The sequence below is a fragment of the Marmota monax genome, unplaced genomic scaffold (assembly GCF_021218885.2).
Source record: "Marmota monax isolate L192 unplaced genomic scaffold, Marmota_monax_Labrador192_F-V1.1 WCK01_AAM20220418_F8-fsc00080, whole genome shotgun sequence".
Lineage (NCBI taxonomy): Eukaryota > Metazoa > Chordata > Mammalia > Rodentia > Sciuridae > Marmota > Marmota monax.
In genome coordinates, this window is record NW_026694750.1 from 6,780,154 (window position 1) to 6,801,740 (window position 21,587).

The following is a 21,587-nucleotide window of genomic DNA, read 5'->3' on the forward strand; positions in this document are numbered from 1 at the left end:
TAGTTATTGCTCACTTACTGTTTGCAAGGCTTGGTTTAGGAGCTCAAAAACCAATTCTACTCAGGGAGTTGGGTCTGACGCGTTTAGGCACCCCTGGGCGTTCCTTCAAGAGAAGTTGGATACACAGACGTGGGGTTGGGGGTGGGGCGCTAAGAGGTGCGAGAGGGACGCAGGCCGTGGCTCCTCTCTCAGAACACAGAGGATGTCAGGATTTGCGCGACCCAGAAGGCTGCAGAGGCACAGCCTCTGTTGGGACCGGCGGGGACAACTAACGACTTGAGTGAGCGAGGGAGTTGGGAAGGTTTTGTCCCGGAAAGAGGCTCTGGGGTTGCGAGAGGACGAGAAGACGAGACATGGCACTCGGAGCGAGCGTCGGGATAAGCCAGTGCCGGCGCAGGGCCATCTCCCTGCCAAGACAGACGGTGGACTCCGGGTGCGGGCCCTGAAGCATCCTAGTTCCCGCGCATCTAAGCCCAAGTGCGCTTGGAATGAAATGCGCGCGATCCACACATTCGTTCGGCGGGGTAAGCCTCGAATTCGTTCTGTCCTCGATCTGAAAAGCCCCTGAGCATGAGAAGAAAGTCACGCTGCAGGTAGTTGCTCGACTTAGCAAAAGAAAACAAAGACAGATACTTATTTATACGTTATAAATAAAATAATTGTGGCAGACACTGTTACATATTGAATATATGTACTAATATATAAATATATGTTTACGGAGAGAGAGAGAGTGCCCAGATACATATTGAATAAATTTGAATTTAGATAAGCCAGTAATTTGTCCCGCGATATTTGGGAACGTGCTTATATTACAAATGATTCGTTGTTTATCTGAAATTTGAATTTAGCCGTGCGTCCTGCATCTTGTCTGCAGCCCCAGCTGTCTGTGATCCGAGGTCTCGCCGACCCGACGTCGATCTCTGGGACCGCGAAGGGATGAGCGGCGGGCGGCGCCTTTAAGCGCCGGGCGGGGCGCGGACTCCTGGCCCCACAATGCTGCGCGGCCGCCCGCAGCGCCCATAGGCTGCAGCCTCCTTCCACCGCCCACTTCCGGCCGCCTTCCCCACCTTACTTCCGGCCGCGGCCAGGCGGTTGCGGGCGGCGGGTCCCCGCGGGCTGTCAGGCGCGGGTCGGGCCCGCGGCGGCCGGCGGCCATGAACTTCTCCGAGGCGTTCAAGCTCTCCAGCCTGCTCTGCAGGTTCTCCCCGGACGGCAAGTACCTGGTGAGCGGCGGCGCGCGCCCTGCGCCCGCGGCGGGAGCCCGGGCGGACGCTGCTCCGGATCCCGGCACCGCGGGCTGAGCGGGGCGGGAACAGGCAGGAGCTCTGGGGTGGGTGCCCCGGATCGGAGGGGTCCTGCACAGGCGCGCAGCCCCGGGCGGGAGGCGTCCTAGGCAGGTGCGCAGCCCCGGGGCGGGAGGCGTCCTGAGCAGGTGCTTCGCATAGGAGGGGTACTCGACGGTGCACAGTCTCAGGCAGGAAGGGTCCTGAGCCGGTGCGTAGCCCTGGACAGAAGGGCCATCCGGGCAAGTGCTTCAGTCTGGAGGTGAACCTGGGCAAGTGTGCAGTTCCAGGCGGCGGGGTGGGGGGGGGACTGAGCAGGTGTGCTGGACCCCGAGCTGCAGCTCGGTGTGCAGGTGTGCAACTCCAGGCAGAAGGGATCCTGGGCTGGTTCTCCAGACTAGAAAGGGATCTGGGCAGGTGACTCCATATAGCTGTTTTTGGCTGTCAAAGGCGGATTAGGGATAAAGCTGTGTCTCTTTCACTCACTTGAGAGTCCAGAAGATGTTAGCTGATTGTTACTTTGTCACAAAAGTTGTCTGTTAACTGGTAAATAATATGGCTACTTTGTTGTCAACTCTCCTCCCTGTCCTCACCACATTCAAGTAATGCCCTCAAGGCTAGACTTGAACAGCTCATTCCATGGGTGACAATGCTTAAATTGCAGAGCTACAACTTCAAATTTTGAAATAAAGCAATATGACCATTGTATATCCTAAGAAGTGGGGAAAATAATTGATATTGGGAAACGATTAAAGAAAAAACATCAGGCCTTAAAGAAAGTGTGCTTCATTTTTTTTGTTCACTGCCCTGTATTAACCAACTGATGCTTTCTGATTCTTTTTCAGCTTGCACCTTTGTTAGCATTCCTGTTATCTTGCATCTTTATTAACATTTCTGTTGTCTTTGTCTAGACCTTTGAGAATATAACTCCCAAAATGCATGTTTACTTTCTTTATGGAGGTATTATTCTAAATCACATACAATAGTATTCAGCTACAAAGTACAAAATTTCATTAGCTTAAAGTGGCATCCAGAAACCTTGGTATGTTTTTCAAAGTGCCCCCTCCACAAATTAGGTTTTTTTTTTTTTTTAATCCATTTATGAAAGTTTCATTGATTTATAAGGAGAATGATTATATTTGCTTTTTGGTTTGTGTGCCCTCATCAGAATATTGTGGAACACTTGGTAATAATTTGTTACTGGAATCCTGTTCTTGAAAGCCCAGTTTTAGTATCATGCTATAGATATCAGATGGTGCTTGTGAGTGCCAAAGTTTCCATTTCTTAAGGAATTCATTGTAACTAATCAGAGCTGTGGAAGCTACAGTGTGAGAAAATAAGTACTGTGATGCTGTCTCTTCAAATCTGCAATCACCACCTTCCCTTTTTCTTTTTTTCCCCACCAATGAGGCTTTCTTTGTGGAAGTTAATAAAGCTAATAAGTCTAGTTTGACCTTGATAAGTACAGAAATGAAGCAATTAACATTTTTTTTTTTTTATAATGTCTGTTCATGTTTTTTTTTTTTTTTTTAAAGAGAGAGTGAGAGAGAGAATTTTTTTAATGTTTATTTTTTAGTTTTCGGCTGACACAACATCCTTGTATGTGGTGCTGAGGATCGAACCCGGGCCGCACGCATGCCAGGCGAGCGCGCTACCGCTTGAGCCACATCCCCAGCCCAAGCAATTAACATTTAAAAATCCAGTCTTGGTTTTTAGTCTATAATATATAGTCAGCAGGTGGTTACTCAGAAATTATTTGCATAAATATGGACATAAAGAAATATTTAAGAAACATTTAAGAAAATACATTTAAAACAGACTTTTTGATGTTCAGTGACAGGGACAAGTCACATGTGTTCACTTTTGGTTTGTTCTGGGTTGGCTAGTGGTGCCATGTAAAGGGCTTTTCACCAACAGCCCTGAGCCCTGGGGTTTTAACTCTTCATAAATTTGAGGAAACTGTCTAGAAGTGACAGTAGGAAAGGCTCTGGTTATTAAGTCACACAAGAGCTTTTCCCAGTATTCTGTCCCACTTGGGCTTAGTTTTTAGTATTAACTTAAGAAAGGAGTAGAAGTGCTTTAAGTAGAGTCTTAATAGTCTCACACTTTATACTAGAGCATAGTTTATTTCTTTAATTTTATTTTAATTGCAGAGTTATCAGGTGCAGTGATAATTTGACATGTGTAGTATCTAGTGATAAAGTCAGTAGTGGAGCCTAACAATTTAAAACCTTTGTGGGCTGGGATTGTGGCTCAGTGGTAGAGCACTCATCTAGCACATGTGAAGCCCTGGGTTCAATCCTCAGCACCACATAAAGATAAATAAATAAAATAAAGATATTGTGTCCAACCATAACTAAAAAATAAATATTAAAAAAAAATAAAATAAAACCTACTTTGTATATTTCAGCTTCAGTCTCTGTATTACCTCCTCTTGTTTTGGGAATGAGCTCTGTGATTGCTGTGCGGCATGAAGCCACGTAGACATGAGGCTGTGTAGCAAAGCTGTGTAGACATGAAGCTGTGTAACATAAAGCTCATGAGGCAGGGGAAGGAGATGGCGCTGAATGCAGGGCCACGCCGATGCCCCATGCCCCTCCTGTAGAGCAGAAGAGTCCATGCTTGCTCACTTATGTCTTTTAGGCCTCCTGTGTCCAGTACCGGTTAGTCGTCCGGGACGTGAGCACCTTGCAGATCCGTCAGCTGTACACCTGCCTGGACCAGATCCAGCACATAGAGTGGTCGGCAGACTCCCTCTTCATCCTCTGTGCCATGTACAGACGGGGGCTTGTGCAGGTGTGTGTTCTCGTGTTGGGGTCAGACTTAGGAAACCTCCCTGGGAGTGTCGTGTCACCAGTGTTATGTCTTCCAGTTTGGAAAACAGTGGCAGTGCAGCTCAAAGTCAGTTTTCTTTTATAATTATAATGTTCCTCTAATAGTTTAATACTTTAATTTATTTTTTATTTTTCAAATTTTATTTATTTATTTATTTAGTTGTAATTGGACACAATACCTTTATTCCATTCATTAATTTTTTTTGTGGTGCTTAGGATCGAGCCCAGGGCCCCGTGCATGCTAGGCGAGCGCTCTACTGCTGAGCCATAATCCCAGCCTCCTTAATACTTGAAAAATGAGTAAACCCTAGAATATTCTTGGTCTCTAAGCAAATATAATTCCAGAAATGGAGGTATTTGCCACTGCAGTCTAATGCTGGGGTGCTGTGTGTTTCAGGCAGTGCTAGATAAGGCAGTGCTTTGTCACATACCCACAGCAGCTCAGTGAGGGCCTGGGAGGGCAACCTGGATACTTCGTTTTACAGGATAGCGAGAGAAGATCGCCCAGAAGCGAGCTTATGTTGCCATGGGCCTAGAGCCAGTGCTTCCTGAGGGCAGACTCCAGAGCTGTCCTATCTTGATCCAGTGCAGTGGACGGTCCCTAGGAGAAGGCATGCTGGGTGTGCCAGTTGGTCCCTAATGGTGCATCTGTCTCTTTGCAAATCCAGGTCTGGTCTCTGGAGCAGCCAGAGTGGCACTGCAAGATCGACGAGGGCTCTGCAGGGCTGGTGGCCTCGTGCTGGAGCCCAGACGGGCGCCACATTCTGAACACAACAGAATTCCATGTGAGTGTCAGGCCTTGTGAGCCTTGTCAGCTAGTGGGAGCCCACACTCTGCTCCCAAGGGGCCTGGGACTGTCACTGTTGGGCTCTGGAGCAGCATGTCTATCAAAAGTCCTATCCCAGAAGCACTGGATAACCTTTTAGGCCAATTTTGAAGAAAACACCTTTTTTTCCTTTTATTTGTGACACTAGGTTTTTAACTTAAAATTTTCAAAAGGAAAAGTTATTATCTACAGAGTTCATAAACCTTAAAGAAATGGCTTTATTGTGTATCCCACATTACACATATATTAATTCTGAAACATAATTTATACAGAATCAATTACTTGCCTAGAGTGCATTTGGATGACACTGTTCAACCTAAGACCAAGGTTGTGGCCACTTTGCAGGTGACATTAGAGTAAATGTCGAGATGAGGGGTGGAGGAACACCAGGAACCTCATGGCACGGGGCACCCTGAGACAATACTGAAACTGACCCCAATAGTCAAGCAGACTTCCATTGCCACAGTGAAGAACAACACAGGATGCAGATGTCCCTGGCCAGGAATTGACCCGATGGTCACCTGTGCCTCAGTCTAGTTGACAAGGGAGGATAGAACACTCTCAGACCTGTGCCACTGGACCCTTCCAGATGCACAACCCTGTAGGAGGGTGTTGCAGAGGGTGAGAGGAGGCTCTGCTTCCTGCGTGTCAGTAAGAAGGCTGTGTGGTTCCGCAGGCCACAGAGGACAGCAGATTGCTGTCAAGCCTGGAGTCCTGCTTTCCTCTCCAGGGCCACTCCTCAGCCGGCACTTGGCATTAATCGTTTCCTTGCTCTTCTGGGGGGCATCATATGTGTTGCACAGATGTTTGGTTTGCAGTGGCTGCAGCTCATTTAAATGGCCCTGTGCTTGCTTCACAGATCGCCCAGCGTTGTTTTTAGATTCACCCATGTAGTTCGTTCATTCTTTGTAAGAAAAACCATGCCACAGTCTATTAGCCATTCTGTTTCGGGGCATTTTGGGTTGTCAGAGGCACAGGGCTGTCATGCTGTGGTTCATACCCCCTGTAACATATCCAGAATCTGTGGGAGGGTCCTGCCTGGTCAGCACCGATGTGTTCATCTCTCTGGACGGAGCTTTGCGATCCAGTGGAACTGTGCTGGCCTTCACTCTGGTTTAATTTCATGTCCTTAATTATTGATGAGGTCGAGTACTTTCGTATCTTGTTTTACACACGGTAATTTAGACAAGTGGAGTGTATAGCTGTGTGTGGTATGAGGTATGGACCCATTGTGTTCTCTTCCCTGAGTTATTTACTCTAAATAATTACTTCATCCATCTTCACCGTGGTCTAAGTACTGAATTCCTTTATGCCCTCAGGATCATTTCTGATTTTCAGTCTCTTCCATTGTTGGTCCACTTAAGTGCCTGTGTCCCACTTTAAGTGGTTGAGGTTTCACATTATGTATTTATTTACTTTTATTTTTATTGTTCTGGGGATGGAACACACGGGCTCATATGTGCCAGGCCAGGGCTTTACCTCTGAGCCCCCTCCCAACCCTTCGTGCCCTTACATGTTAGTGTGGATGTAGTAAGTAGCCTGTAGTGGACTAGGGGAAAAACGAGGGCTAGAGGTGTGAGTAAGCTGCAGAGCCTTGCCTAGCAGGAGCGAGGCCCTGTGAGAAGACAACGTATTTCACAGGCAGTCAAACCCACCCACTTGATGCTTGCAGTTTGGAGGTTGTTTTGCAGGTAGTCCTGGGTGAGCAGGGCTAAGGACTTCGGCCCCATAGTATGGGACCCCTCATCGCTGTCCCTGTCCTGCCCGTCACCTGCAGCCTCCATCTCTGAGGCTTTGCCTGCTGGAGCCGTCTGCTGCCCAGAGCTCTGGCACCCCCTTGCACCATCCCGTCATGGTGTCCTGTGGCCACCCTCCTGCTGCCGAGTGCTTCTGAACCCTTCTGCATGGCCCCTGTGCCATTGTGGGCTGTCTTCTGATGGAAGTGGCCATAGAGTGGCCTGTGCCCAGGGCCAGCATGCTTCTTCAGCTGTCAGTGGAGCGGATAGAGTTGACACAGGTGTATTCTTTCCTTTTCTTTTTTGAGGAACCCGGTGGCTCTCTACCCATGAGCCACATCCCAAACCCTTTTTATTTTGAAACAGGGTCTTTCTAAGGTGCTGAGGCTGGCCTTGAACTATGATCCTTGAGCTTCATCCTTTCAAGTTGCCAGGGTTACAGGCCAGCACCACTGTGCCCGGCCCCCTAACTTTTTTTCTTACTGGATTTTTTTTTTTTTTGTGTGTGTGTGTGTGTGTGTGTTTACTGGGGATAGAACCCAGGGCCTCGTGAGTGCTGCTAAGCTATATCCCCAGCCCTCCTCCTGGAGGTTTCTAAACTTCTTTGTTCCTGGTGGGTTGAAGGCAGAAGCCAGGCTAAGTGCGTTTCCTGCTGGGGCCTCCGTAAGGTGCAGGCGGCAGATGCTGTCTCTGACACCTGCCTGTGCTCCGGGGTGTATAAGTTTCTCGTTGAGTTGTCCAGTCTGCTCTGTGGGGTGGTCTCCACTCCTGCACTCCGGGCCTGGGGCACCTGGCCTGCCACTGGGCAGTCTGCCTCTGGTGAAGACGGTTCCCTGCTCTCCTCATGGGACTCCTGCTCTACTCCACACCACCCTCCCCAGGCCTCAGCGTGGCAGAGGCTCTGGAGGATGAGCCCTGTCCTCAGTGCTCAAGTTCACAAGAGGGCAGTGCCTGCTGTCACTCCTCCACACTGTGTGCAGGCGTCCACGTGCCCATGGGCTCCCAGACACAGCGGCCTCGGTCTGGTTTTCTTTCTTATTTTTAGGAGGGATGATGTGGAGAAATCGAGTTAGTTGAGTTTTAACCTGATGAACTGAAAGCAGGCAGCATTTTCTGAGTCGCGCTGGCACAGAAACGGGCACACTGCATCCTCAAGTGGCACCTACCTGACTGAGTGCCCTTGGGGCCACATCCTTCGTAGGAGGGCTGTGGAGTGCCACCCAGCTCCTTGTGCCCGGCACTTGCTGCACTTCATGCTGCAACAGCCCTCCTTATGCAGCAGAGCAGCTGTGGGACCTGAGGATCAGAGGCTGTCGCGCTGCCCAGTGGGAAGGGCGTGGAGAACCTTTACAGAAACAAGTTGTTCTTGTCTGCTCCACAGGGGTGGGGTTATAGAGGGTCAGCATATAATCAGGTGTGGCCGGGCACACACGTAGAATTTGATGTTACATCCCAGAAGGTCAGATTCCCATCCAGGGCTGTTCCCCTTGGTGCAGGTGTCCTCAGTCCCTTGTTGGGACCTTGTCTTCTCTTGGCCTTTTGTACCAGCCTGGTCACCTCCAGGGGAGGGAGAGGGGTGGTGGAAATAGCAACAGTGGTCACCTCCCGGCTACCAGGGGAGGGAGAGGAGAGGTGGGGAGCAGTGACAGTGGTGGCCCCGGAGCTCTTCTGCAGAAGGCACGGCCCTTAACGTCCTCCTCTTGGTAACCAGGGCCCTTAGGGTCCTGTTCTTGGTAACCCCTCAATAGGCTGCAGCTGTCCCAGGGACTTAAGCCAGAACCACCTGACTCCACACAGTGCTCTAGAGGCTGAAAGAGGCTCTTCTGGGTCAAGACTTTTCTCCATCCAGACATCTCTGTGCCTGTCGTAATATGCAAGCCAGGAGAGCTAGCGTTTAGAAACACACCCACTTGACTTGGCTCACTCAGACAATATCATTCCAGAACACAATTCTAAGAACATTAGTAGGAGGACAGTAAACTTTGCATTTGGACACAGTTGTAGAGAAGAGTCCCTGGAAGGATCAGTAGCCTTGTGTCAGTAAATCTTTTCCTGGGACTGGTGATCTGGTTTATGATTCGGGACAGGCTTTCTGAAGATGCTAAGTACGTGCCAATTCCTTTCTCTCTCCCATTTCCCCAATAGCTGCGGATAACTGTCTGGTCCCTGTGTACAAAGTCCGTGTCTTACATCAAGTATCCCAAAGCCTGTCAGCAGGGTGAGTCTGCCACAGCCGCTCCAACTTACTTCTTTGCATCTGTTTGGGGATTTGGGGACTTTCTTCCATGGAATATTTCCAACTTAGAAACTCAGCAGCACACCAGCTCCTAGTGGACCCTCTTCCTGTCCCCACTCAGCCCTTGTATACTTGAAGTGTCTCCCAGGCATGTTCCCATCTTTCTCTGTAAAAGTCAAGGCCCTTTTGCTACCATTTGGGTGACAAGAGGAAGCCAGGCAGACTTCAGATAAAAGTGGAGTTCACAGGAGACCCTGGCCTTCGAGAGAGCGGGTGGTCAGACCCTCCAGCTGGTGCCTGGCAAGGACACAGCTCAGCATCCACATGAGTGTCGAGTCACTGGCTCTTCTGGGACTTCTCTGAGCTGGTCACACCCAGGGGCAGGCTAAGGCATGGGGGCCCTGTCCCCATTAAGGCCTCTGGGAGGAGGTGGACTGCTGGGCAGACGCACCCAGCATGCCGGGCAGGACTAGTGACTGCTGCATCTGTCGAGACAGAGGGAAGTAGTGTTACCCGACTGGACGGTTTGATGGCGTTACTGTTTTTCAGTATCAGCAATCTGGGAATTGCATTGGCATGAAAGTGCAATTGTGTGATTATTTTTGATGTGTAGAGTTTGAATGTTAGCAGCTCTGCTGAGGAGGTGCGCACTGCCCGAGTGGAAGTCATAAGTTATTGGAGGTGGTTTCTTTTCTTTTTTCTCTTTTTTAAATTTTTTAGTTGTAGATGGACAAAATACCTCTATTTTATTTATATTTACGTGCAGCAAAGGGTGGAGCCCAGAGCCTCACACATGCCAGGCAAGCGCTCCACCACTCAGCCCAGCCCCGGCCCTGAAGGTGACCTTTTTATTCACAAAACCTGAAAACTTGGCCTGGGTTTTGTGAGGCGATATAGAACTGGAAAATACAATTTTACATTTTCAACCAAAGTTTTTTTCTAAGTAGTCATCTTTTTTTTTTTTTTTTTTGAGAGAGAGAGAGAGAGAGAGAATTTTAATATTTATTTTTCTTAGTTCTCGGCAGACACAACATCTTTGTTTGTATGTGGTGCTGAGGATCGAACCCGGGCCACACGCATGCCAGGCGAGCAGGCCACCGCTTGAGCCACATCCCCAGCCCTCTAAGTAGTCATGTTAAATTTACTTCTTAACAATGAAGTTCAAAAGTAAAAAAAAGAAATGTACTAAGAACTGACTCTTGACCCGCTGAAGAGGAGCCTGGGCTTCTGTGGCCCGCCCAGCAGCTCTCAGACACCGAGTTTTGCCAGTGGTGCTCCCGCTGGTGGGCACCAGGTGCGGGATGTGTCCCGGAGGGCTCCCCACTGGGCACCCCCTTTGCCCTCCGCTTGCTTTTGTCGTCCTCCCTTGAAAACCACTGCTGTCCTTTCTTTTGCTTGGCTACTTCCTAATTGGGTCCTCTCCCCTTCCTGGCAGGGGTCACTTTCACCAGGGATGGCCGCTACATGGCCTTGGCAGAGAGGCGGGACTGCAAGGACTATGTGAGCATCTTCGTGTGCAGCGACTGGCAGCTCCTGAGGGTACGGCGCTTCCTCACCCTGGGGGAGCAAGGCGCCCGGAGGTGGGCCCCCCAACACTGCTGCTGGCACTTGCACTGTGTGGAGGGATTTTAACCACAGGGACAGAATGTAGATATTTTCGTTCATTTGTGCGTCAGAAAATTAAATGCATGAGTGTTAAAAATATTAAGTATACAGAGAAGGCACTGGCCGGAAGCATGCACTGCCTCTAGGAGCTCTGCATTTGCTCAGGCATTCGAGACCCACCTGGGCAACACGATGGGGCTCCCATCTCAAGAAAATACATGTATAAAAGAAACACTTATTTAGGAAAAGATTGGCAGATTTTCATGTTTTTCCTCTCCCCCTTGGAAGCATTTCGATACAGATACCCAGGACCTGGCAGGGATCGAGTGGGCCCCGAACGGTTGTGTGCTGGCAGTGTGGGATACCTGCTTGGAGGTACGGAGTGTGCCCAGTGACACGTCCTCTTCTAAGAGCGCCCACCTGCTCCTCACCTGGTGCTCTCTGCAGACAGTGAGACAGTGGGCTTGGCCTCGTTGCAGTTGACTGTCGTCAGGTGTATGCCACAGTCTCCCCTTTCCCTGTGCCACTGCGAGATGTAATCCCACTTTACAGGCAGGTGGAGGACACTTCCTCCTGTGCTGCTCCCCATGGGCTGCAGGAGTCTGCAGCGCCACTGCTGTGTGTTCCCTGGAAAGTGACGCCTGCATGTCTCCTCTGCAGTATAAGATCCTGCTATATTCCCTGGATGGCCGCCTGCTGTCTGCCTACTGTGCTTACGAGTGGTCCCTGGGCATCAAGTCGGTGGCTTGGAGCCCCAGCAGTCAGTTCCTGGCAGTGGGGAGCTACGACGGAAAGGTGGAGACAGGTGGGGTGGGAACCCAGTGAGCGGCCCTGCCTAGCCCCACGGCTCACCTCAGCTATGCTTCCTTCTCCAGGTGCGCCTCCTTAATCATGTGACTTGGAAAATGATCACCGAGTTCGGGCATCCTGCAGCCATCAACAACCCCAAGATAGTAAGTCCGGGTCCTGAGCTGGGGTCTGAACAGTGTTTGGGGAGGGGGAGGAGCTGCTCTCGAATTCTGACCCTGCTGATGTTATTGTCCCCACACCTGCATCTTTCTGTGCCCTGCTGGTTCTGTCAGTGCAGGCTTATATTTCGAGCTGTGCTGCCCACAGGCTCTTCCAGCTACTGCACTTGCACTTCAAGCCTCCTTCCAAGAGGACCCGAGTCTGCCCCTGCCCCTGCCCCTGCATTTGGGCTGGGAAAGCTGGGCACCTCCACAGGGCCTGAGGAGGTCACGTTCCCAGGGAGCAGGAAGCACAAAGTCCTCTGATGGAGAGGACTCTTGGTGTCCATTTGTGCAGCAGCAGCAACAAGTGCCCACTGCCTCCTGGCCTCTGGTCTGTGTGGGTGATGGTAGAAGATGAGATAAAAATGCTGGCCTCCCTGTTAGGGCTGCCTGGCCCTGAGGAGGAGAATACGAGTGGCGTGGCTGGCAGGTACAGGGCCAGGCCAGCCAGCCAGCCAGGGACCTTCCTGGAGGTGACATCAAGGTGAATACTGGGAGGAGGTGCAGAGAGGAGCTGCAGGTGCCGGGAATGGGTGATCTCAGGTGAAGGTGCCTCTTGGAGGGAGCGGTGAGGGAGGCTCTGTGAGGGAAGGCCGAGGGAAGGCTGACCATAAGGGCCCAAAGATGTGCCTGTGGCCTCTGCATCTCTCCAGGGCCTCTCACCATGCGTGCCTTAAACACTAAACCAGGTGAACCCTGCACCAGGACCCCGAGTGTTGGTCAGCTTTCCCTGCTGACAGAATGCTGCAGAAACAGCTTGCAGGTGGGAAGTCACGGCCTCAGGGTTCAGGCATGCCACCCAACCCTCTTGCTTTGAGCCTGTGGCACAGCTGCTTACCTCGTGGTGGCCAAGAAGCAGAGCAAGAGGGGAAGGCCTGGGTCCCAGTCCCCTTTAAGGCCACGCCCCCAGTGACCTACCTTCCTCCCCTAGGTGCAGCCTCCCCTTGTTGCTACAGGCTGAGGACCATCAGCAAATGGGCCTTTGGGGGACTTTAAGATCCAGACTGTAGGCCCGAGCCTGCCACACCCACCACCTCCTCGGGGCGGTTCCTCCGCATGCTGCTTGCTGGCATCTGGTGGTGCCCACTCTCCTTTGCCGTCACCAGGGAAGTGGACGCCCTGCTCACTTCTGCACGGTTGGCTGCAGGAGTGACCGGGTGCTGTCTGAACACAGCTGCACACTGGCTCCTCGCTTCTCAAGGGGCACTTGCCAGCAGCTTCAGGTGGCCCTGGAGAGCCTCCCTCCACAGGTGGAACCGTTACACCACAGCTGCTTGCCCAGCACCCTCGGGCACCCCATAGCAGCTCCCAGGTCTCAGCCCTGTCCCTCCTACCTGGTGACCCGGTTGTCTTTCAGGTTGTGTATAAGGAAGCGGAGAAGGGCCCACCGCTGGGGCTGGGCCGCCTGTCCTTCCCGCCACCCCTACCACTGGTGGCCCCCCTCTCAGCCTCAGAGAGCAAATGTAAGTAGCAGAGGGCTACTGTCCTCTGCATGGGACACTTTGCTTGTTTTTGTTTTTCTTTTAAAATGAAAAAGATTCCTTTTTGTCCAAATACATTTCAGGTGCTCTTTATTTTTTTAAAAGTCCATTTCCCTTCCTATGCTGCCTCCAGCCAGAGATGGACTAAGTGCTGGAGTCTAGTTTGACAGCTGGCTCCCTGAGGGCAGGACTTGACATCAAGAGTGAGGTGCCCCAGGGGATCAGAGAGCCTGCGGGGTGCAGTGAGCGGGACTAGCTGGACCCAGCAGGGTGTGGTGCCACCTCAGCTGGTCCTGGCCATGCACTGGGGGCAAGGAACCTGTGCTCCAGAGGACACAGGGACCTTAGGGACATGTGGGGATAGCACCTGGCCCTTTGCAAGTGTGGAGGGTAGGAGGGCAGCCTGGCCCCAGGAAGCAGCTCACCGCCACTTGTCCTGCAGCCTCCTGCTGCTGGTTTTATAAAGCTGTCTGCATCTGAAAGCCACAGAAGCAACGAGGAGGTTGAGCTTGACTGAACCAGGACGGGTGGGACAACAACTGCTGAGGTGTGAGAGCAGTGAGGGCAGCAAGGCTGGGTAGATCCGGAACAAGCCGGATGACATGATGCCCTGTCATTTCTTCCTTACCAGACAATGTCCCCAACACTGTATGGGTCTGGGACATCCAGGCCTGGCAGGCAGTGGTGCTACTGTCCCCGGGGGGAGTTCCCCGGGCCTCCGTGCTGTAGCCGACTCAGGCGAGCTCAGCATCTCTCCCTTGTGACGTTCCAGATGAGATCGCCTCTGTGCCAGTTTCCCTGCAGACCCTGAAGCCGGCCACCGACAGAGCGAACCCTAGGATGGGCGTGGGGATGCTGGCTTTCAGTGCTGACAGCTACTTCCTGGCCACAAGGAATGGTCAGTGTGCGCTGGTGTCCACCTGCTGTGCCCCACGCTCCAGGGGTAGAAACCATGGGAAAGGCAAAGCAAGTGAGGGGGCCGTGCGTGGGCTCCGATTGCCTGGCGAGATGCAGTGTCCTGCCGCAGAGGCCCCTCAGGAGTCCAGCTTATCTTTGAGGAGGCAGCAGGCCAGTGAGTCAGCAGCAGTACCTTGGCCTCTGCACACTCCTTCCTCCTTAAGAAAGAACAGGCGCCAGGCGCAGTGGCACGCGCCTTCGATCCCAGCAGCTGGCAAGGCTGAAACAGGATCGAGTTCAAAGCCAGCCTCAGCAATCGCTGGGGAGGCTGAGACAGGAGGAGATGAGTTCAATGCCAGCAACGGCGAGGCGCTAAGCAACTCAGACCCTGTCTCGGGATGTGACTCAGTGGTCGAGTGCCCCCGAGTTCAATCCCTGGTATCCCACCCCCCCCCCCCCAAAAAAAAAGAAGAAAGAAGAGGGCATAGGGCAGGCAGTCTGCCCTGTAGGCCTGGTTCTTTTTTTTTTTTTAATTAATGGTGGCAGCTCTTACAACAAAGCCAAAGAAGAACACTGGTGGGTGGTCTTTGAAGCCTGCGCTTTGCTCTGGAACCCTGGTCCTCTGAAGCAGGCTCAGGAACACTGACCTCTCCAGGGCTTGCTTGCAGAGGGGCCAGGCTACCTAGGGTCAGCAGAGCACAGATGACATGATGCCCTGTCATTTCTTCCTTCGCAGACAATGTCCCCAACACCGTCTGGGTCTGGGACATCCAGAAGCTCAGGCTCCTCGTGGTGCTGGAGCAGCTGGCCCCCGTGCGCTCTTTCCTGTGGGACCCACAGCAGCCTCGGCTGGCCATCTGCACAGGCGGCAGCAAGGTCTACCTGTGGTCGCCGGCGGGCTGCGTGTCGGTGCAGGTGCCTGGGGAGGGTGAGTGCATCCGGTGGGCGTGAGCTGCAGCCTCTGGGGCAGCTGCCAGGCCCTCTGCTGCGCGGGGGAGCTCCTCCACGTCTTCCAGGAAACTTCAAGGCCTGTGCCCAGTGTGCACACCTGGCAGGACCCACCACCCTAAGCTTCATAGGGTGGATGGTGGCTTTGAGCTCTGCCTGGCTTCACCCATCTGGGGCACCCAGGTCCCTTCTGTTTGCCCGTGGGGTACAGGCTGCCTTCCCCAGGGATCCTCATCTCTCTGCTCTAATCCTCTGGCTACCCTTTTCTGTCTCTAGGTGACTTTCCGGTGCTTTCTCTGTGCTGGCATTCAAGTGGGGACTCCTTGGCCCTCCTCAGTAAGGATCACTTCTGTCTCTGTTTCCTGGGCACTGAAGAGGGGGTCCACACAGCTTTGGAACAACGGGACAGCCATGCGTAGGCCCTGGTGGAACCCTCAGCAGGGACTCCATGTCCCTGATCTGGGAAGGAAGAGGTTCCCCTGGGAGCTCTCCGGCTGTGATGTGCTGGCTCAGTGACTTGACTCTGATTTTCTGTAGCAAGGGGGTTTTGTAAATATGTGTGGTATAAAGCTGTAATTTTCATTATTTAAAATAAATATTTGCTAATTGAAGTGCCATCACGGCAGGTTTTCCAGGTCAGGCCGAGCTGCTGGGCCGTCTCAGGACGGGAGGGACGCTGTGCTGCAGAGCCCACCCCACTGCCATGGCTACTTTGGGTTCTTTTCAGGAGGGCATGGGTGTGCCTGCCCTGTGGTAGGGTGTACTCTGGAGTGAGGGGGACAAGCACCTGAGGGCAGGGCTCTCCTGGGTCCCCCTCAAGGGGATGATAGCTGGCAGGCAGCGGCTGGAGCACCAGGGGCGCTGGGAGGGCTGCCCAGCTGCCCGCACTGTGTCTCTTCATGGAGACGTGCCAGGCAGGATCCTGTTCCTGCTCCTGCAGAGCCCGCAGACAGACCTTCAAAGCTGAGGCTGGAGACTCACTGGGGAGCTGCTCCCCTGGCTGGGCACTAATTTTAATGACAATAACCTCAAAAAACAGCAACATCCATTTGGTTCTAAACATCTTTACTACAAGACTGCAAGTGAAGGCTGAAGACCTGGGTGCTTTGAGACAGCCTTCCACTGGAGAGGCCACGTGTCCCGGTCGCATCCGTGCCAGCAAGCGTAAAGCCATGACAGAGCTGTAAGTGAGGAGGAGGAGACTGAGGAGCCAGCGCTCAAGTCGCGAGTGCTGCAGCCCCACTAGGCATGGGCTGGGAGACTGATGGCACCTGGAACCTACGGGCTGCAGGAGCCAGGGTGGCAGCGTGTCTCTGGGAATCTAACTCATCCTTGCTTTAAAGTGCATCCTTTAAAGAGCAAACTACCTATTTCCCTTTTAAACATGAACAAAATAACAAAAGCTGAGGATACCTATAGTTGTCAAAATTATGTGCAATTCCTCAACAAATTGTGTTAAATGATTCTCTGTAAACCTTTTTTGGGCCTGGGGAAAAAGTATTAACAACTTGGATTAATTTTAGAAAACATACAACTGTAGGTCAACCATATTTACAAAAAACAACTGTCCGCTAGGCTCTGACAAGGTACAGACTGCTGTGACCAGTCTGTAGGCTGCTTTTGTATTTTGCTTAAAAAAATGGATAAAATTTCAAAAATACAAAATTTGACATGAGTGTAAACACATGTGCAAGTGCAGGCACTGGAGATGCCAGGCTCCTCCCCATACTGAGGTCTACACAGCGAGGCGCGCAGATGCGCCCACAGACTCGAAGCATGCTGCAGGGGCTGGGCAGGAAACCACAAGAAGCTAATGGGCACTCGAGGGGACACGAACGGCAGCAGCTCGAGGTCAGCTACGTCTCTCTGCCCCTCTCTGTAGCTCACTAAGGAATTCACTGGACCATGCTAATAACACTCAGATCCCCAAAGGTGGCCACCCCGGTCCTCCCTCCAGTAGCAGCGGGCTGGCTTGAGGTCTCCCGCGTTCCCGAGTCCCACTCAACAAGGCTTTCCTTGGGGATGGCTCCACGCTGAGCTGTCTAGAAGCCAATCTTGCCTCTGGTCATGGAATAACCCAGCTTGGCCTCGTTGTTGATGAAGGACATCAATCCCACGTAGGTCTCGATGAGCAGGGGCCGCTCCAAGACCAGCACACCGCTTGCTTGTCCTGACAGAGGACTCTCTTTCTGGGCTTTTTTGACAGCTTGGATTAACAGAGCCTTGAAGCTTTCCAACTTCAAAGAGAAAAAAACAGGGAGCTTCAAGCAACAAAAGAGTGATCTGTTAAATGGAAAAATCGGCATTTTGAGACATTTAACTCTCTCAAAACACACACACACAGGCAATGAGATGTTCTAAAAAACGTCTTTTAAGTGATTTCATTTTGAGAATATCGCAGTACTTATACAACCAGTACGCAGGTCACTCGGGTGCCGGTGTGGTACACTGCTTCACTGCACACTGTAGGGAGAAGCACCCTCTAAATGCTGATCAGAGAAAAACAGGCACGTAAGCCAGTCCTGGGTACTGCTGCCCGGCACCGCGTCCTGGACCGCAGGCGGTGATGCCATGTTTGCAGCTGTCTGCCCCGGTGCCCACCACTGCTGTGTGAGCAGGCTGCTGTGGCACAACGTGACTCTGTGGTGTGTGCCTTTTTCTTTGTTGAGCCCCTCAGGGCCCTCACTTGACAAGACTCCTCTCGGCCACTTCTTGGGAGTCCCTCCACAGCCCTCAGCGTGGCTCTCTGATTGGCGTGACACCTGCCATTGTGCTCGTGGGTTTAGACATCAGCCTTTCCTCCCGACAGGACTGTGGAGGGGGGCAAGTGTTTTGCCACAGAGGCCCACTTCATCCTAGGCAGGCTCCCAGGTGCAAGGCACCCAACCCATCTCTGCTCCAAACCTGGCCTGAGGCCCAGGGAGCACCCACACTAAGTGTCTTCAACATGGCGGGCCGGCTGCTACTCCCTACCGTGTGTCTGGGCTGTTCTCCAAGAGAATCAGCAGCAGCAAGGGGCCATGTTACAGACCAGCAGTCATACAGGGCTCCTCACACACAAACGAAATAATTTTTTTTTTTCCCAGTAATGGGAAAGGAACCCAGGGCGTTCTGCCACTGAGCTCCATTCTTGGGCCTTTTCGTTTTATTTTGAGACAGAGTCCTGCTAAGTAGCCCAGGCTGGCATTAAACTTGCAATCTTCCTGCCTCAGCTTCCAGAATCACTAGGATTACAAGTGGGCACCAAAGTGCATAGCTTAACCAGAATAAAGTTTTTAAAATATTTTTTTTTAGTTGCAGTTGGACAGAACACCTTTATTTATTTATTTTTTATGTGGTGCTGAGGCTCGAACCCAGGGCTGCGCAGTGCTAGGTGAGCGCTCCACTGCTGAGCCCCAGCCCCAGCCCTAACCAAAAGCTTTTTACTTCCTCATGGTCAGCAGGCATTCCTCCAGCTCGCACCGCGGCCTGTGGCCACAAGACTGGATGACACAGACCTCTCTCCACTGCTGGCCACGACAGCTGCAGTGGCTGCTGACCACCTGCTCACCTGGCACAGGGAAGCCGTCTTTTCATCCACACCAGCCATTGGGTGCTCTATGAAAGTGGCGTAGGGCACGTTCGTGGACCAGGGGTTCCATCTGTTTATGAAAGAAGGACGACTCTGCTTGTCCCACTGGATGCGAATCCCAAAGCCTTCTCGCCTGACACAGGAGAACAAACAGCCATCTTCAACACCACAGGAGGAGGCTCTCTCACCCGTCAGAGACGAAAAGCAGCAGTTAATGTAGCTCTGTATCCCCAGGAAGACCCGAGACACTTTCCAACCAAAAGTGGCTTTGAGTGTCACTGTTACCCGGGCTGGCCTTGAACTCATGATCCTCCCTCCTCAGACTCCCAAGTAGCTGGGGATTATAGATGTACACCACCATGCCCAGCTTTTTGGCTTAAGGACTTTTAAATATGACAAGTTAAATATATTGTCTTGTTTATCTAAACTTTATCTTTACTTATGCATTAAAAATTAATAGAAATACATCACAGATAGTCTAGCCCGTGATTAATGTTCATAACTTTGCTGTTTCTTTACTGCATTATTAAATGCTGGCTAAAATTTTTAATCATGTTGGCTCACTGAATTCTCCATTCAAATCTCTACATCAAACTCTAAATTGCAGCTGGGTGCAAAATAAAACCTCTGAATTTTACAGTTTAGGTTTTTTCCTATTAAAGATGATCAATTCTTTTTAAAAAATATTTTTTAGTTGTAGTTGACACAATATATTTTATTTATTTATTTTTATGTGGTGCTGACGATCGAACTCAGGGTCTCACACATGCTAGGCGAGTGCTCTACCGCTGAGCCAGCACCCCTGCCCCAAGATGATCAGTTCTTGAAAGTTGAGCAATAGATATTTTTTTTCCTCTTTTCTTTTTCTTTTTTGGTGGTATTGGGGACTAAACCCAGGGGTGGTCTACCACTGACCTACATCCCTGGCCCTTTTTTTGTTTTTAACTTTTTACTTTGAGATAGGGTCTCACTAAGTTGCCTAAGCTGTCCTCAAACTCACAATCCTCCTATCTCAGCCTCCAAAGTGGCTGGGATAATAGGTGTGTGCCTCTGTGCTTGGCTACCCCCAGATATTTGCAAATATATCCACCCTTAGTAATATCTATAAATTAAATTGGCACTCTTAAAAAAAATCAACCAACAAAATCACTGGGCTTGAACATGTAATCTTTCCTTGGATGGAGATAAAATGCCCTGAGGAACATCCAAGTTCACTTTTGACAGTAGCTCTGCTGGGATGTATCTGAAACCCAGTTAAACCACTTCCACTGCAAGCCTAAAAGGTGTCTTTCATGCCAAAATCCCTCTCAGTAAGCACTCCACTCCCAGAAAGTCACTTGCTTCTATTTTAAGGATCTTTCTCTCCATCCTTCAGGCTGAGATCATTAGCTTACACAGAACAGCAGACACAGGACTACCACCTAGGGGTTTAAAAGAGCTGAGTTCTAAGGTCACAATGGTCCCAACGGCAAGATAAGGGCTTCTTTGAATGCACTCACTTGTTGAGAGATTTGGGGGGAAACTGGAACTCTCCGTGGGAGATGGTGTCCACTGCACTGAGTGCCACCCTGACCACCTGCTGGCACTGAAGGCTGATGAAGTCGTACTTACAGATGAGCAACGACTGGTCAGTGACCAACACCAGACGCTCTTTTTCGTTGTTCCAGTGGTCCACCCTAGAGGTGAAGACAAGTCACCTGTTCCCACCCTCTTGAGCAAACACGGCCCTGGTCTTCTCAGGGGGGTGTTCCAGTGGTTCGCAGGGCCTGGTCACGGGAAGTTCCCCCCCAACACCGGAGGCTCGCTTACTCGGTCAGCAGCCACACCCCCTGGATCTCGCCGTCCTCCACGGGCCGGACAACGGCGCGGATCTCTTCCACGGCCTGCTCGATGGTGCCGGGCTGGACGCGGCCGGGGCAGAGGTCACTCTGGGCAGGCGCTCTCCTCTCCTCCTGTCCCTCCTGCTTCCCAGGGCCTGGTCCTCCTCCCCAGCCTCCCAGACCCTCCCGCGGTCCCAGCTTCCTCCCGTGCCCTCCCCGTCCGTGCCCGACCCTCCTCCCCAGCCCTCCCGCTGCCCTCCCCGTGCCCGACCCTCCTCCCCTGCCCTCCCGCGGCCCGGCCCGGCCAGGCCCTCACCCGGAACACGAAGTACTCCTTGACGCGGGCGCGGCGCGTGGGGTCGTGGACGCTGAGCGGCCACAGCGTCTGGCGCAGTGGCGTGCCCACCCCTGCCCGGGCCCCGCCCGCGCTGCCCGGCCCCACGTCCTCGCCGGCCGCCAGCAGGGCCGTGGGGCTCGTGCCCGCGGAGTCCACCGAGTCCCGCAGCTGCAGCATCGCCACTCCGGGCCGGGACCCTACCCCGAAGCCGCCGCCTTAGGGCCACCGCCCGCAGCCGTCAGCGCTGCCCCGCCCTTTAATCGCGATTGGCTGAGAGCAGCCGGACCCGCCCCAGTCTCCGCCCCTAAAGCGCCCGCCTCCCCCTTGGGATTGGCTCTTTCCCAGCCGTCCTCCGCGATTGGCTCCGGCCCTCCGCTGTTCACATTCCCTCCCACCCCTAGCCGCACCGGAAGCAGCTGTGGCTCGCAGACCCACTTCCTGTTTACGGAACTGAAAACGGACCACACCGAGCGTGTTGCCAGGGAGACGCGGGCGTCGGGGGAGGAGGAAGGGAAGGGCCGCGGGAAGGAGGAGCCAGGAACTCTCGGAACCGGGACCTCCTAGTGCTGGGGCTCCATGAGCGGGGTGTGCGCACTCGCCCATTTGAGTAACGCCCCTTCCGCCTTGGCGGGAGTGGCTGCTGTACGTACGCGCCTGTGCGCTTGGGCCGTGTGAGTACGTCGGGCGTGTGCGTAGCCAAGTGCGTGTGAACGTTAGGTGTGTGCACGTCAGGTGAGCGCACCTGGCGGAAGGCTGCGCGGTGGTGAAGGGTTTGCCTGGATCCAGCGGTCCTGGGGCGGGACCGCAGATCCCCTGCAGAGCTCTGCCAGGGCCTGAAACTGGAGCTCCCCAGGAACTGTGGGGCCCAGCGCGGTGCTGAATTCAGGCACCCTTCGCGTCCTCATAGGGACCTTAGGAAGCAGGCAGAAGAGGATACTTGAGGCACAGGATCAGCCACCTGCCAGTGTCACACCACCAAGGGTCAGGCTGGGCATTCTTCTGA

The 21,587-nt window shown here is 52.6% G+C and overlaps 2 protein-coding genes across 5 annotated transcripts; one reads left to right on the forward strand and one right to left on the reverse strand.

Annotated features, from left to right (window-relative positions):
• The first annotated feature begins 1,064 nt into the window (after positions 1–1,064).
• Wrap73 (WD repeat containing, antisense to TP73) lies at positions 1,065–15,467 on the forward strand. Its single transcript, XM_046424557.2, has 12 exons — positions 1,065–1,223; positions 3,927–4,079; positions 4,786–4,902; positions 8,825–8,897; positions 10,351–10,454; positions 10,809–10,895; positions 11,181–11,315; positions 11,396–11,473; positions 12,888–12,993; positions 13,784–13,909; positions 14,645–14,836; positions 15,133–15,467. The coding sequence occupies exons 1-12, from the start codon at positions 1,155–1,157 to the stop codon at positions 15,273–15,275; spliced, it is 1,383 nt and encodes a 460-aa protein (XP_046280513.1). The 5' UTR covers positions 1,065–1,154; the 3' UTR covers positions 15,276–15,467.
• Positions 15,468–15,904: 437 nt separating this feature from the next.
• On the reverse strand, positions 15,905–20,824 carry Tprg1l (tumor protein p63 regulated 1 like). 4 transcript variants are annotated; one of them, XM_046424550.2, is made up of 6 exons: positions 20,564–20,824; positions 20,237–20,328; positions 19,927–20,103; positions 18,407–18,560; positions 16,916–17,117; positions 15,905–16,037 (listed from the first exon to the last, which is right to left on the reverse strand). In XM_046424550.2, the coding sequence occupies exons 1-6, from the start codon at positions 20,759–20,761 to the stop codon at positions 15,925–15,927; spliced, it is 936 nt and encodes a 311-aa protein (XP_046280506.1). In that variant the 5' UTR covers positions 20,762–20,824; the 3' UTR covers positions 15,905–15,924. The 4 variants fall into 4 exon arrangements, with proteins under 4 accessions (XP_046280506.1, XP_046280507.1, XP_046280509.1 ...); XM_046424551.2 differs by having other exon boundaries at positions 16,916–17,093; positions 20,564–20,817; XM_046424553.2 differs by having other exon boundaries at positions 15,905–17,117; positions 20,564–20,820.
• Positions 20,825–21,587: the final 763 nt, after the last annotated feature.

What these genes read in the sequence shown, in the direction of transcription:
- Wrap73 (XM_046424557.2), top strand. Translation starts at nt 1,155, where the DNA reads ATGAACTTCTCCGAGGCGTTCAAGCTCTCCAGCCTGCTCTGCAGGTTC. An exon ending in ACAGACGGGGGCTTGTGCAG is followed by an intron (nt 4,080 to 4,785) that starts GTGTGTGTTCTC and finishes TTGCAAATCCAG; the next exon opens with GTCTGGTCTCTGGAGCAGCC. An exon ending in CCATCAACAACCCCAAGATA is followed by an intron (nt 11,474 to 12,887) that starts GTAAGTCCGGGT and finishes GTTGTCTTTCAG; the next exon opens with GTTGTGTATAAGGAAGCGGA.
- Tprg1l (XM_046424550.2), bottom strand. Translation starts at nt 20,761, where the DNA reads ATGCTGCAGCTGCGGGACTCGGTGGACTCCGCGGGCACGAGCCCCACG. An exon ending in AGACGGCTTCCCTGTGCCAG is followed by an intron (nt 17,118 to 18,406) that starts GTGAGCAGGTGG and finishes TGTTGCTTGAAG; the next exon opens with CTCCCTGTTTTTTTCTCTTT. An exon ending in GGGTTATTCCATGACCAGAG is followed by an intron (nt 16,038 to 16,915) that starts GCAAGATTGGCT and finishes CCTCACTTACAG; the next exon opens with CTCTGTCATGGCTTTACGCT.